Below are 15,738 nucleotides of genomic sequence, written 5' to 3'. Positions count from 1 at the left end.
TTGCTGTGAACTACATACTGTATAGAGGGAAGCTTTTGCGAGGGTAAACTTTGGCAAATAACTTTTGTACCTGATGTAGTAGTAAAGGTCTAAAATTGGCTATAACCAGAGCAGCTGGACCACAGCCCTCTACTGTTGTCTGTCAAAAATAAGGACCCTAGAGAATATGTAGGGGACTCCTTGCAGTATGATGAAGGGATTCTGTAATGGAAACCCTCGGGGCATATTGTTTAAACACAAAATTTTAGTTATGCAAATGTATAAACAGTCAACAACATGACATGGGTTTTTCCCATCATTTAACCCCCAAGGCAAGCTAGGACTTCACAAACGCACTCGACCAAATCACGCATAACAGAGTCACATTCTAGTCTAACAATTATGTAACTCCACGCAATGTTCAAGCCAAATCACAATAGACCATAAACCCCTACAGTACACTTAGCTTCAGACTAATTATCACTCACCCAGAAGTCGTTTCTGCCCATACACAGCCCATCAGAAATTGTGTGCGTCACTGTCATCGTTGGCACGCTCGAGGGCACGCTTCAATCTGCGGGTGTGTCACGTGACCTGATCTCACACTGAAAATTGCTGCATGTAAACCTAGCTAATTGGGTTAGCAGCCAGAGGTTCTGATACCAGCGGAACTTGAGTGTCAGTTACAGTGATGCCAATTGAACGAGAACTGTCTAGTGGATTGTGTTTGAGCGATGACGTTTTCTGGGTAAGTAAATGTCCGGATACCTGGAATACTAAGGTAAATGCGGGTATTTCCGGACAGCGCACAATTCCGGACACTTTGGCACCTTTACCAAGCTAGCCCAGGAACGAAACAACGGATTGCCTTGAAATTTCTGGTGTGAATAGCTATTCTTATAGGGATTATAAAAATCGAAAAGTGTGTTCTAGTTGATTCATTCTTGGGTGCTATACATAAAGTGTCCGGAATTGTGCGCTGTCCGGAAATACCCGCATTTACCTTACTGGTAACCATTTGTAAACAGTTCTAGAGAGCCTCTAGTCAGGCCCACTTAATTCAATTCTGGGGTACCCTGTTTCTGTATGCTGCAGCAATGGTATTAATAGAGTATTATGAGTAGTAAAGCCCAGCCTAGTGCATATTGTTTACCTCCGGATAATATGGCCTGCGTTTACCACAAGTGTTATCTATAGTTTGTTATTTTGCATAACAAGTAGTTCAACATTTCCCTACTTAGGTGGCCTCCCCAAAGTTGGCTCCGAGCGTGGCGCTTGGCCGGAATCTGGGTGGCCTGCGGATCAAGTCACGATGGGGTTGGCTTTTTTTCACTCCTTCTAGGTATTTGTCCCGTTTCACTTTAGGATATTTAGCTCAAAGATTTTCGATTAGGCTCCTAGGCTGTGGGCAAACACCTCGAACAGGCTCTGCCCTCTGTGTACACCCTCCAGTGCCTAACTGGCAAAGTAGATAATAACAATAACAAGTCTCCAAAGGGATATTGTAATTTTGTATGGGAAGTAGGTAGAATAATACAAAGCCTGTGGCCCTGATAATATTACTTCATTTCTACTGAAAAATGCTGCAGATTATATTTCCATTCCTCTTTGTCACTTATTCAACAAATCACTATCAACAGGTACTCTTCCCTTTGACTGGGTTTCAGGAAATATTGTTCCGATACACAAGCGTAATGACAAGCATAATCCTAGTAACTACAGACCAATCAGTCTCACTTCTGTTGTAATCAAAGTTTTTGAGCGTATTTTGCACCGACACTTAGTTTCTGCTTTGGAGCGTCACCAACTGCTTAGTCCTTCTCAATCTGGCTTCAGAAATAAAAGATCTACTGTAACTCTTCTGACTGAGGCTGTTGATGATTGGTCTCAATGTTTAGAACAACGAAACACTGTACATTGTCTACTGCTTGACTTTGCGAAGGCTTTTGATTCTGTACCACATGAACGCCTTCTGCTTAAGTTAAGCTCTCTAGGAATTCATGGTAAAGTACTGTCATGGCTTAGATTTTTTCTAACTAAAAGAAAACAAAGAGTGGTAATCAATGGTATTTTTTCAGATTGGGCCATTGTTACTTCTGGGGTTCCACAGGGAACTGTCTTGGGTCCACTTTTGTTTTTGATTTACGTAAATGACTTGGCTTCTGTTGTAAAACACTCCACTGTTAAAATGTTTGCTGATGATGTTTTACTTTATGCTCCAGCTAACACTCTCAAGGAATGTTCTTCCCTACAAAATGACCTCACTGCCATTTATTCTTGGGCTAGTCGCTGGCAATTAAAGTTAAATCCCACCAAATGTGAAGCTTTGATGATTACTAACAAACGCAAACCAGTTCCATTTACATACTCCATTAACCATCAACCTATTTCATGGAGTAATCCTGTGAAGTATCTTGGTGTGCAGGTAGATTCCAAGTTAAACTGGTCTAAGCATTGCAAGTATGTTGTCAGTAAGGGCACCAAGTCTTTGAACTATTTACGTAGATCAATGTTTGGTTGCAGCCGTGCAGCTAAGTGTGCCGCATACAAAGCTATCATCCGGCCAACGCTAGAGTATGCTGCAGTCGTATGGAATCCCCATAATTTGGGAGATATCCAACTACTAGAGTCCCTACAAAAGCGGGCAGCTCGATGGATCTGTGGGAGTCGCTGGAATCCATCTACCAGCTCTTGGACCATTTCTTCGAATGATTGTTGCTCCCAACTTCACCTTCCTTCTCTCCAGTCAAGACGAAGTTTCCTTTCGGTCAGATTCCTCAATGACATATATCACCAGCAAACATCTATTACATTTAATAGTCACTGTTCATTTAATTCCATAGCATCTACCAGAAGTCACCATCTTTCACTAGTCCCTCCACAGTCCACCATTAATTCTAGGAGATATTCTTTTTTTTGTCAACACAACTTTCTTCTGGAACACTGTGCCATTACATATCCTTGAAGACAGTAATCGAAAGTCTTTCCGGCATCACCTTTATAATTACTTATGTGTCAAGTAACTTCTTAATCACTGTTTTGTGTTTTGTTGTGTACTGTTTAGTTTGTAGTGTACTGTAGGTATATGTATATGTATGTTTGTTTTTTGTAGGCGGATACCTTGTACAGGCTTTGCCTTTTGTGTATGCCTTCCTTTTTGGTAAATCTATATAATAATTCTATAACTCTTTTCCGGCACTGTCCCATCGTTCTTGGTCGGATTCCAATCGGATCAGTACCATTCAAATCTAAAATTTGAGGCGAATCTTTTGATCCGGGATTGGTGGCGATTCGTTGAACTGCGGGAAATATCCTTTAAACCACTGTAGCTACCCGAGGAAGACACGAATGTGTCCAAAACTTTCTGGAGACCTTTATCGTGTTACCAGTCTTCCCCATCCCAGCTTACACCAGACGTTTCTCTACCCCTGTGGACGACAGAACGAGAAACAGAAAATCGAGGCCAAAAAACTTTTAAACAAAAACTCCTCCCTGGTTTTTCCCCCGATTAGCTTCAAACGCGCTAGACCAACTACCCGTCCAAAACAATGTGTCATAAGGTGGTTTTCGTGTCTGTCATTACGTGCTAACCTTGGTTGCGAGATACGTATCACTGTCAATGGCCATTATAAGTTTACGATATGCGTGTACGGCGTTCCGGTATACACGTGTTGCCAATAGAAAATCAGATGACGTATTGGTCTAAAAGCTTACAATGAAATAGGATCAATCACTTTTTCATGATTTAACCAATCACATCAGCTAATTTGATCATGTGATCTGGTGTATACGCTATCATCCGGCAACAAAAAAAAATTTTTTTATCACACCCACCAGTATAAAAGGAGAGTTTCGTAGTGGGTGTGGCAAGTCTACGAGCTATGATCGGGCTACTTGACAGTCTACAGAGGGAAGACTCGCCGTGAATACACACTCTGCACCCTGCTGTGCTGTCCACTACAAGGATAGAGAAGTGTCAGCTGCTGCGTCACGAATATGAGCAGGTCAGGGACTACAGACAGACCTAAAACGGAGGATTACCATCAATACCACTGTAAGGGAGAAGGAAACAGTCGTAGTAGGGGTGACAATTTAACGAGCTATGATCACTCCAATCAGGCTACCTAACAGACTACACAAGGAAGATTCGCCATTATGAGAGATGAAGAACGGAAGATTACGTTCAACTACTCTAATAAAACATACATCTACCTTACCAGGCTACGAATCGTCGACAACATCATGAAGTGACTGTTGCAGTCTTCAATGTGTAGGGAGACATAAGATACGTTTTCATTCCTTGGTAACTCCGCAGGGACAGCTGAAACTTCTAGAAGCTCTATTACTTATCTCCGTTGAACTACCCTAATAGAACACACACAACCTCTCTACCAACAATCAATCAGTCGATCTCTCTCTCAACCTCTCTAGATTATCCACTCTTCATATGAATGATTCATCTTGGTAATGCACCTTGATTCAGAAAGCAACAAAAGAACTCTTCTCTATCCAAATCCACATGGTTGTGTTGACCTTGCTCAGTACAGCTGATAAACTTGAATACCCATACTCAATACTGTACTGCATACACACTTGGTCATGCGATAAGTAAACATTACACTACCATGACTAGGATGTAGAAATAAAATTACAATTACTCAAATTGACTACATAAATATACAAAATGAATGTGCCAAATGCAAGTTGAATTTGAACATAGCTCATTGTGGTGATGCACCAACTATTGGTAAATTAATCCTCATACCACACTCAAAGACTTTGTTAGTTCATGCAACATCATCATAGTTGAGTACATCCCTGCCGTTCAAAACTAATCTTTTTCATGTATGTGCATGGTTGTAATGGGACACATCTTGATACGCCACCTTCATGAGAACTGTGTTCTGCATGAGTACTGTACAGATGTGCATAAATTCCAGTGCACAAAGCCACCAACATTATAACTAGATGTGAGTGCCACACACAATTGAGGACATTATGCATGCACATCAGTAGCTATGTGTAATCATGTCTTTGTTGGTATGTAATGATGTGATTACTCCTTGATCATTAGTAATGTTCAAACTTTAAGTGTATTCACACAATAGCACACAATTGTCTTAGTATCACGCGTATTTTGCACGGGTACCACTAGTTGATAATAATAATAATAATACCCCCACATAGGTCAAGGGGGTGTCACGTCGGCTCACGCTGTAGGTAGATCTGCGACCGCAGTCAAAGTCTTGACCGGGGAAAATTTCACCTTGACCCTTGACTTGCAACGTTTGTCGTCTGTGACTTGAGCGTTTCTTGTCGGACTTTTGACCTACACTTATTTCTCTATTTTCCTATACGCACCTGCGCTTGTAACCTAGTATAATATTTTCTTAGTGCGTGCTACCAGCAGCTGGGAGAGAAAAATCATTATAATTATGGCAAAATTCCTGTTGGAGCTTTAAAACATCTTCTTAGAGATCCTTACTTCTTGTGAGTTACGTATAATCCTGTAAACTTGATAATAGGTATGTATAGTTTTCGATTGTGGGTTTCGAACCTTCCTTGACCCACTGCACGAGCTATTTAGTGGCCTTGACCGTTGACTTAGAGTTTGACCGCGGTCGCAGATTGACCTACAGCAAGGGCCTGAGTGACACCCCCTTGTAGGTCTAGCTAGGGTAGGGGGTCTGCAACTGAAAAATCCTGTACGAGATTTCAAATCTTTGCGATTTGGAAAGATTTCAGATAGCATTTAAAGTCTTAGATATTCGGAATAGTAGCATCACGTGATACATAGTATATGGAAATATGCAGAATCCTTTCTCAAGTTCTCTGCAAACTTGTGAGGATGCTGGATGTAGCATACGTGATGCTGCAAATACAGGAAATATATGGAAATTTACAACTATTTTCAAAGATTTCAAAGAGGGCTGTACAATATTCGAGAGAGTTGCGGACCCCTCGATCTAGGGGCCTGTAGGTACGTAGTACCCCTATAGGCTCTGTACTCACCTTACCATTTGGTTAAACTAATAATAAGAAAATGCTTATGTTACCCCTAGGAATACAAGGGGTGCTAATGCGCTATGACCTGTGGCCCTAATCTAAGTTGGTCAACAGTTTGATGTTTTACATATGTCCCTTAGCCATTGACTTCATTTATTGGTTTACTGTGTATAATATACAAATGTACTTGCACAGATTTTGACCACTCCATTAAAAGAGTTTGACTACACTGCCCTTTACTGTTTGAAGTTACTTTGTTCATTGACCATCAGATCATTGCATGATGGCTGATGGAGTGACATCTCCTTGTACGCATGATATATATATATATATATATATATATATATAATAAACTTTTACTAAAGCAAACTTACATAGGAAATATTTCGTGGAATCAACTTTAATGTTCTATCACTGAATAAAAAACTTTCACGATTTTTTTTTGGCCAACTTGCACAAAACATGAAAATTTCACACATTGTCAAATGTTTGCACATTTTGGAATGTCCTGGAGGGTTGCTTGACAGACTGGTTTATTACATGTTTTGTGATACTTCACAGCCACACCGTAGACCTGACTACATAGGAGTCAATGATACATGGCATGATGAGGTGGACTTGGCACAATGTTTTCAGGACACAGCAGTCCTCTACTCCATCTGTGTCATCTTCTGGGTACTAGCTGCCTTGAGGTTTGTGTTTCTTACAAGACATCCTCCATTGTCATACAGCTGGTTGAGTATCACAAAGATGGTAAGTTAAGGGAACAAGATAGTTTAAGTAGAGAGACTATCAAACATTCAAAAGCAGCAATAGTAGTAGTCAGAGACATGTGACACATCATCAGTATATTCATATTCTAAAAGTTATCAATCCTTAGCATGGCTTCTGAATTATTATGTTACCTGGAAATGTAATTCGAACAAAATTAGCCATTAGAAAATTGAAACTTTCTGCCTCATTTTGACCAGGAACCTTGTATATAGTGTGCCTTGTATGTAGTGTGCCTTGTATGTAGTGTGCCTTGTATGTAGTGTGCCTTGTATGTAGTGTGCCTTGTATGTAGTGTGCCTTGTATGTAGTGTGCCTTGTATATAGTGTGCCTTGTATGTAGTGTGCCTTGTATGTAGTGTGCCTTGTATGTAGTGTGCCTTGTATGTAGTGTGCCTTGTATATAGTGTGCCTTGTATATAGTGTGCCTTGTATATAGTGTGCCTTGTATGTAGTGTGCCTTGTATATAGTGTGCCTTGTATGTAGTGTGCCTTGTATGTAGTGTGCCTTGTATGTAGTGTGCCTTGTATGTAGTGTGCCTTGTATGTAGTGTGCCTTGTATGTAGTGTGCCTTGTATATAGTGTGCCTTGTATGTAGTGTGCCTTGCAGTACTTATGGACTCTCTGACTTAAACACAACAAACTGTCAATAAACTTGTACATTTTAAAATGCAATTTTCATGGATATTAGTTTTAATGCCATTAGAGTTAAATCTATCAAGCAATCTTTGTTGCGGTATGAAGGTATTCCCAGCCTCCATAGTTAACTGGCTTGTGGTACGTAGCTGCGAAATGTTTGTATAATACTGTTTATAAAGCATGTTTATAGTAGTTCTCTGTCACAGGTGTTATGTTGTGTGGTGATGGTGACATCATTGTGTGATCTGGTGAAGACTGTGATGGACTGGCTTAAGGACAGTGATAATGTACCCAATTACCAGCTAATATCTCCCATCGTCCTGTTGATTTCTGCAGTAAGTGTGCGTGCGTGCGTGCGTGCGTGCGTGCATGTGGTGTAGTATCTGTTTCCTTGAGCAAGAAACTATTTTTACTAATGTTACTCCATACATAACAGATGAGGGACCAGGATAATTATTTAGCACCTGAGCAGTGCACAAGTCATGTATATGGCAGGCAGAGGCTTTACTTTGCTTTGCTTGTGTGCATGCATACACTTATTATTTCCATGTGCACATTTTACTGCTTGTCACATGTAGGCACTAATGATAGCAGTGATAACAAGTGAGATACGTCAAGGTATCCCATCTTCTGGAATCCAGTTCTGTTTCTGGGGAGCACTAGTTGTGTATGCTAGTATTAAACTGCGTAGTCTCATCTTAGTGAGCCAAGACCAGGTACAGCTTTCAACTATAGTTCCAGGATTTTGTCTTCTTTTTCATTGTGAAATATGTATTGAAGTGTGGAATAGTTGTTTTATTAATGGTTGCCTTTTTTTTTCTTTGCAACAGAGTGAAGTGGAAGATGTGTTTCGTTTTGTCACCTTTATCATCAACTTTGTTGTCTTTCTGGTTCAGTTTGTACTGAGCACTGTTTCAGACAAGCGGTCAAAATATCAGCTTGTTGGAGAAGATAGTGTAAGGGGAATACCCTATAGTGGTATAGGCAAGAATATTTACAATTCTCACAGAATCCTAGTCCAGAGTTGTCATCAAGTTTCTTGTCCTACTTGACCTGGTGGTGGCTGAATGGGTATGGAAACTGTGTTGTGATTGTATTATAAGTGTAAGCCAGGGATTGGTATGCTGAAGGGAGCTTTATTGCAATTGCAAATGTCTGTATAGCTAGCTAGCAGCTGAAGTCTCCACTCTAATAGAACAGTCATATCAAGTGGTCTAGTGCAGCTGAGGAGTATGATTGCACATCAACTATAGAAATTATTTACTCATGCAAAGACATAAGGAAACACTTGTCAGCACATAATAATTACCTCATATATATAGCTGGAAAGTTTGGCAGATTTGGCGAGTGAATGGTGTTTCACCAAACTTATAGTGAATTTGCCACAATAGGATTTGACGAGAAAAGGGTTGGCAAATTTGTTAGTAGAAAATGCAGATATGCATCAGAGAAATGATGTGGCGGATAAGTTTTTCCTGCCAAACTTTCCAGTAGCTATGCAGTATTTGACATGATTGCCTAGTACACATGCAAGTTTTTAGTGTAGAAGTTTCCACAATATTGTTAACTTGCATTGGTAATTTCAGGAAAAATGGCTGCCATAGTTAATCTTACGAGGCTAACTTTTGAAAACCTACTGTGAGAACATGCCCTCCAGACCCCTACCAAGAATCTGCTTCACATGTTGCATGTACATTCCACAGGATGATCATTACTGGATGGCGTAGAGCCCTCCAGAACTCAGACTTGTGGTCACTCAATCCTAATGATAGATCAGAAACATTGGCTCCAAAACTGGCAGAGAATTGGCAGAAACAAATGAACAAAACAACAAGGTCAACAATTGATGATGTAATGATGACTGTTATGATGTAATGTCTATTAATAGAACTATATATCATTCTGACTACACACCATCTCCTGAAGATGATACTGAATCTTTTGAACTATCTCCAACTCATGCTTTAATGGATGATAATAATTTTGAGTTTAAAGCATCAACTGGTACAAGAGAGCAACCTGCTAAACAAGCGACATCAAAGCCATCATTGTTTCTGGCTATGTGCCAGACATATGCACTACCTTTTTTGGTAGCTGGATTTCTCAAGGTCATCACAGATTTGCTGAATTTTGTTGGGCCACTAATACTAAAGTATGAGCTAGTTTTTCCAACATATGTAACATTGTTTGCTTGTCTCAGGTTACTGATAGAGTATACTAAGGATTCTGATGAACCGACATGGAAGGGATACTTCTACGCCTTCTTCTTGTTTGCAACTGCCATAATGCAGTCACTGGTGATGCAGCACTATTTCCATCGTTCATTTTTGCTTGGTATACACTTGAAGACTGCTGTCATTTCTCTTGTTTATAACAAGGTGATTGATTGTATACTGTTGGAGGCTATTGTAATCTCCACTGTGTCCTAAATGTTATACAGTTGTGGGGGGGGGGGGGGGGGATAGGAGATGACGTCTCATTACATGTGGTGCACATGTACCCTGTACTGTATAATTAGTTTCAGCTGCCATGAAACTAGGGTTCTTAAAAGCAATGCTACTTAAAGATGTTTGCGTTGTATTAAATACTAATGTGTGTTCCTTGTTTAGTCGCTACGACTGAGCAGCAGTGCCCGACAACAAAGTACAGTAGGAGAGATAGTCAACTTGATGTCCATCGATGCTCAACGTTTCATGGATCTGATGACGTACCTTCACTGTATTTGGTCATGTCCATTTCAGATCATACTGGCTGTTATTTTCCTTTATTTCACAATGGGACCATCTGTGTTTGCTGGTGTGGCAGTGATGATATTGATGATACCATTCAATGCTGTTATAGCATCTATTAGTAGAAGATTACAGGTATACCGTCAAGCAGTTAGTGAGAAAAATGTGGCTTATTTTTGGGTGATATTTTTGGGCAAGATAGTCCAAGCCTCCACGATCCCTACAATACAGTAGTGTATGATGAACAATGGTGATATAGCGAAGTTTTATTAACTTCTAGAATTCTAACTTGTCTATGCACACACTACAAAAGTGTGAATATATAATGTGCCTCGTGGTGTGAACTCACAGCTTACCTTATTGTTTGTCACTTAGGTTAAACAGATGGCACAGAAAGATCGTCGTATTCGTATAATGAATGAATTACTGAATGGTATTAAAGTGATCAAATTGTATGCATGGGAGGACCACTTTGAGAAGGATGTAGGGAACATACGAAACAAAGAGTTGTCAATCTTAAAACAAACTGCATATTTAAACATTGGAGGATCGTTTAGTTGGACATGTGCACCATTCATGGTAATCCGTCTTACGTACTTTGCTATAAATGTTTTCAATTTTCTTTTTAAAGGTATCTCTAGCAACTTTTGGGATATTTGTTCTTACTAGCGATGAAAGTCTGACAGCTGAAAGAGCTTTTGTGGCACTGTCACTGTTCAATATTCTTCGATTTCCAATGTCCATGCTTCCACGTCTGATCTCCAGTATTATACAGGCCAGTGTGTCACTGAAGAGACTGACCACCTTCTTACAGAATGATGAACTTGATCCTGATAATGTACACAACATTGAGGAAACAACTGTTGGTATGGTAACTGTAGGGGAATCTGGGCCACCTCGACCCAGGCTCAGGCATTAACAATATTACATGCTTGCTACAAATAATGACATCAAGATGCACTAATAAGCCCCTGGCATGATGATGTCATTGTGTTGCTATAGGTGATGAAGATGCTGTAGTCATACATAATGGGAGTTTTACATGGGATAAGACTGAAAGCACTATTTTGGAAAAGTGTGTGTGCATGGCAGTGTATGTATGTATGTACGTATGTATGTGTCTCTTTTATGTGAATGTGATGTACTAGTGTTAGTAGGTCACTTTGCTACTGTTCTTATTCACAGTATCAATCTGAACATCAAACCTGGTCAGTTGGTGGCAGTAGTGGGTCATGTGGGAGCTGGCAAGTCATCACTTATATCAGCTCTCCTTGGAGAAATGGAGAAAATTGAAGGCCATGTCATAGTTAAGGTACAGCTTGCAGCCTAGCAAGAATTTTTTGTGTTTACAACTCTTTGGTCTTGTTCTGACTAGGGACATGTGGCTTATGTCTCACAACAAGCATGGATACAGAATGCAACAGTACAGGATAATATTTTGTTTGGGAAGCCACACAATGCAGTACTGTATGACTCAGTCATTGATTGTTGTGCTCTTGGACCTGACCTGGAGATCTTACCAGGAAGAGATCTGGCAGAAATTGGAGAAAAGGTTACTACATTATAGGGTTGGGCAATATTTAATTTGTGACATGCGATTATTTCATGAGCTATGTAATGTGATTATTGCAATGTTCTTGTGAAAGTTGAAACATAACCCAAATAAATATTGCGAAGGTGTGTAATAATTCTATTGTGGGACGGGGACACACACACACACACACACACACACACACACACACACACACACACACACACACACACACACACACACACACACACACACACACACACACACACTTATAAGGACAGTTTCCATTACAGGGTATTAATCTTAGTGGAGGTCAAAAGCAGAGAGTGAGCATGGCCAGAGCAATTTATCAAGAAGCTGACGTTTTTTATTTTGATGATCCTTTATCAGCCGTTGACTCTCATGTTGGAAAACACATCTTTGACCAAGTGATTGGACCACAGGGTCTGCTAAAGGGAAAGGTACTAGAATATTAAGAATCATATACCATTTTATTGTTTACCCTCCTATCTTTCAGACAAGAGTATTTGTCACCCATGGGTTGTCATACCTACCACAATGTGATGTAATTGTTACCATAGAGAATGGTAGGATCAGTGAGATGGGTGCCTATGCTGAACTGATTGACAACAATGGAGCTTTTGCTGAGTTTGTGCGTGCCTATGCCTCAATGGAAGTGGAAGAGGAAGAAGCAGGTATCAATACTTAAGTTGTATTATCAAGTTGATGACTAAAAAATTGCTTTCTCGTTGCATAGAAGCAAAAACATGTGTAGGAAGTATCGAGGATTTACTAGAAGCACAAGCTTCAGCAGAAAATTTGTAAGAGAAACTGATCTAATGGTGGATATCTATATGATTAAACGTTATAGACTTGAAGGGGAACCCTCAACAGTCGATACTGCAAAACTGAACATTCAGTCAGATCAGCCAAAGTCTTTGGAGGACAATCAAGGAGATGTGAAGAAGACTTCTCAACTTGTTCAAGAAGAAAAGGCTGAGAGTGGAAATGTATGAGTATAGATCTGGTCATCTTCTTACTCAATAGTTTACTGCTCTATAGGTTAAACTATCAGTGATGTGGGAGTATATCAAGTCATGTACTTTATTAATGGGATTCCTTACACTATTCTTCAATATTGGTTATAATGGCTCTTCAGTGGGATCCAGCATTTGGCTGGCTAAATGGAGCACTGATGAAGACAATGGACCTGGAAACATGACCCATTCTACGTTAGTGTGTCACTTTCTAACCAACTTATATGCAATGGATACCTGTGTAAACTCCAGGGGTGTATACACAGACATCTTTGTTATGTAAAACCCATATTGTATGATGTACTGTATTGGGGGGAAAGTTTTAATGGGCGAAACTTTCTTGAATTTCATAGTTTTGTTGAAAGCTGTGAAACTTTCCCTGTGAATGCTACTGATTGGTTGATGTATGAAGTAAATTAGTTTGCTTGACAATGTGGGAAGTCCTGCAGCAGCCCACCTTCTTTCACAAGCCATGCCCACTTAATGGGATTGTTTATCTCTGCCTGTAGTCATACATGGAGCTACACCCATTTGTCAGTATGGTGTGTTGCAGAAGTCTGAAGGCATGTAGGAAGCCATGCCCAATGCTGTGTGCACTTATATGGCATCATCAGGTGTACAAATGCTATGTACACAGCTAAGCGCTTTGGCAGGCACTGCCATACTTTTGTCCACTGCGAAAGTTAACTGCGAATAAATTTGTTTACCCTCTCCCGCTAAAGTTTCATCCATCAAAACTTCCCTCTTTACGGTATGTCCTTCATTCAGGATGCATTTTGTTTACTGATGGTAGCTGTTATTTGTTTTCTGTCTTGTAGGGGTGAATATCTGGGAATTTATGCTGTGTTTGGAGCAGCACAAGCCATCCTTTCAATTTGTGCAAATTTTTGTCTTGCCATGGCTGGTATCTTTGCTTCAAGACTGATCCACAATCGACTATTGGTGAACATCCTACGACTACCGATGTCATTCTTTGATACTACACCATCTGGTAGAATTTTGAATAGATTCTCAAAAGACATTTACACAATTGATGAAATAATTCCCATGGCACTGTTATCATTTCTTTTTACTTTCTTTGCTGTTATAAACACTTTAGTTGTAGTCAGCTATGCCACTCCACTATTCATGGTTGTAATCCTACCTCTATCAGTTCTTTATTTGTTAATTCAGGTAACAGACATGTAATTAATGAAGTAGTAACTTACAGTTTGTTTTTTGTTGCAGCGGTTTTATGTGGCCACTTCACGTCAGCTAAAAAGACTGGAGTCCATCCGCAGGTCACCAATCTATACACACTTCCAAGAGACTCTTCTTGGCTTGTCTAGTATTAGAGCATATCGACATCAAGAGAGGTTTATTATGGAGAGTGAGCACAGAGTGGATGAAAATCAAGCAGCTTACTATCCTGGAATCTGTTCCAACAGGTACTCTGTTCATCTGCTACTTCTGCTGAAAACTGAACTATCATCTATTTTGTTTTATCTACTGTATCTCTAAAATTAAAACAATTCATTTGCAAAATGTTTTACAGGTGGCTGGATGATCAATACTGCCAACTAACAATAGAAACATTTTTTACAACATGTGTCTGTGTGTGCACATAGGATTGTGAGTTTATAGCTCTTTACAATGTAAACTGTTTCATTCTTTAGATGGTTGGCCATTCGATTAGAGTTAATTGGCAACTTGATAATTTTATTTGCTACATTGTTTGCTGTGATAGAGCGTAACTCTAGTGGTGATGGTATTGATCCTGGTTTGGCTGGTCTCTCAATTTCCTATGCCTTACAGGTAAGCATTTCAAGTCAGGCTAGCTGTAATATTTTGTTGTATAGGTGACTCAGTCACTGAATTGGATTGTCAGAATGACCAGTGAACTAGAGGCCAACATAGTAGCTGTAGAGAGGACTAAAGAATATGCTGAAGTGACTAATGAGGTTTGTAGTGCAATAGAGTGCGAGTATGTGTGTGCTGTGGTGTACTATTTGTGATGTGTTCAATAGGCACCAGCCATTATTTATGATCATCGTCCACCTCATAATTGGCCAAGTACAGGCAGGGTCCAGTTTGAACAATACTCCACTAGGTATAGAGAGGGACTTGATCTGGTGCTTAAAGAGGTGACCTGTAACATCAGGGGTGGAGAAAAGGTGACTAGTTAGATGATGAAACTACAACTAACGCTGTTACCTCCTAACTATGTACATTTTGTAGGTTGGCATTGTTGGCAGAACAGGAGCTGGCAAGTCTTCAATGACATTGGGACTGTTCCGGATCATTGAGGCAGCTGGGGGCTCCATCATAATTGACGATCACAACATTGCTACATTTGGGTTACAAGACCTTCGGTCACGCATCACCATCATTCCACAGGACCCTGTGCTATTTGCTAACACATTACGGTCCAATCTGGATCCTTTTGACAAGTACACAGATAATGAAGTGTGGAAATGTCTTGAGAGCGCACACTTGAAAGAATATGTATTGTCATTGGATGATCAGTTAAGTCATCAGATTGCTGAGGGAGGAGAGAACTTGAGGTGAGAATTGGTATTGCTGCATCTAAACAGAGGTTTCTCGTCATGATAGTGTTGGACAATGTCAGTTAGTGTGTCTGGGTCGAGCCCTGCTACGCAAGACCAAGGTACTGGTCCTGGATGAGGCCACAGCTGCTGTGGATATGGAAACTGATGATCTAATCCAACGTACAATCAGGACAGAGTTTGCTAATTGTACAGTAATCACCATAGCCCATCGCCTTAATACCATCATGGATTATGACAGGTAGGGAATCCTCTTAACTGAACTAATGTGATATTGTTGTTTTCAGAATTCTTGTTCTTGAGGCAGGAAAGGTAGTTGAGTTTGGTAGTCCTAAAGAACTCTTAGAGAATAAAGAAATATTCTATGGGATGGTTAAAGCTGCTGGACTTGTTTAAATATTACCTTAATCATATACATGCTCTGTAGTGATCTATATGAAATAATCATCATGACACATGGTTATTACGAATTGTGTTATCATTATATCTATTGAAATGA

General features: G+C 40.0%; 2 protein-coding genes across 3 annotated transcripts in view; one reads left to right on the top strand and one right to left on the bottom strand.

Annotated features, from left to right (window-relative positions):
- LOC136250340 (multidrug resistance-associated protein 1-like) overlaps positions 1 to 636 on the bottom strand; it is a 22,021-nt gene extending 21,385 nt beyond the window's left edge. Inside the window, exon 1 of the mRNA XM_066042529.1 lies at positions 468 to 636. Coding sequence (XP_065898601.1) covers positions 468 to 524 — 57 coding nt within the window. The 5' untranslated portion in view covers positions 525 to 636. The remainder of the gene's footprint in view (positions 1 to 467) is intronic.
- Positions 542 to 15,738, top strand: LOC136250341 (multidrug resistance-associated protein 1-like). Of its 2 annotated transcripts, none has more exons than XM_066042531.1 (28): positions 542 to 727; positions 6,547 to 6,738; positions 7,603 to 7,731; positions 7,975 to 8,112; positions 8,227 to 8,352; positions 8,406 to 8,467; positions 9,100 to 9,231; positions 9,285 to 9,548; positions 9,597 to 9,774; positions 10,006 to 10,260; positions 10,501 to 10,704; positions 10,757 to 10,991; positions 11,128 to 11,200; positions 11,311 to 11,437; positions 11,501 to 11,677; positions 11,950 to 12,117; positions 12,174 to 12,351; positions 12,414 to 12,477; positions 12,528 to 12,666; positions 12,719 to 12,888; positions 13,512 to 13,866; positions 13,921 to 14,120; positions 14,349 to 14,487; positions 14,532 to 14,633; positions 14,700 to 14,846; positions 14,911 to 15,236; positions 15,286 to 15,480; positions 15,527 to 15,738. In XM_066042531.1, exons 1-28 carry the CDS (start codon positions 671 to 673, stop codon positions 15,633 to 15,635), a joined length of 4,641 nt encoding a protein of 1,546 aa, XP_065898603.1. In that variant the 5' UTR covers positions 542 to 670; the 3' UTR covers positions 15,636 to 15,738. The 2 variants fall into 2 exon arrangements, with proteins under 2 accessions (XP_065898603.1, XP_065898602.1); XM_066042530.1 differs by having other exon boundaries at positions 11,128 to 11,218.

This window comes from Dysidea avara, chromosome 3 (assembly GCF_963678975.1).
Source record: "Dysidea avara chromosome 3, odDysAvar1.4, whole genome shotgun sequence".
Classification (NCBI taxonomy): Eukaryota; Metazoa; Porifera; class Demospongiae; order Dictyoceratida; family Dysideidae; genus Dysidea; species Dysidea avara.
Note: the sequence above shows the minus strand (reverse complement) of the source record. Positions and strands in the feature narration are given on the sequence as shown.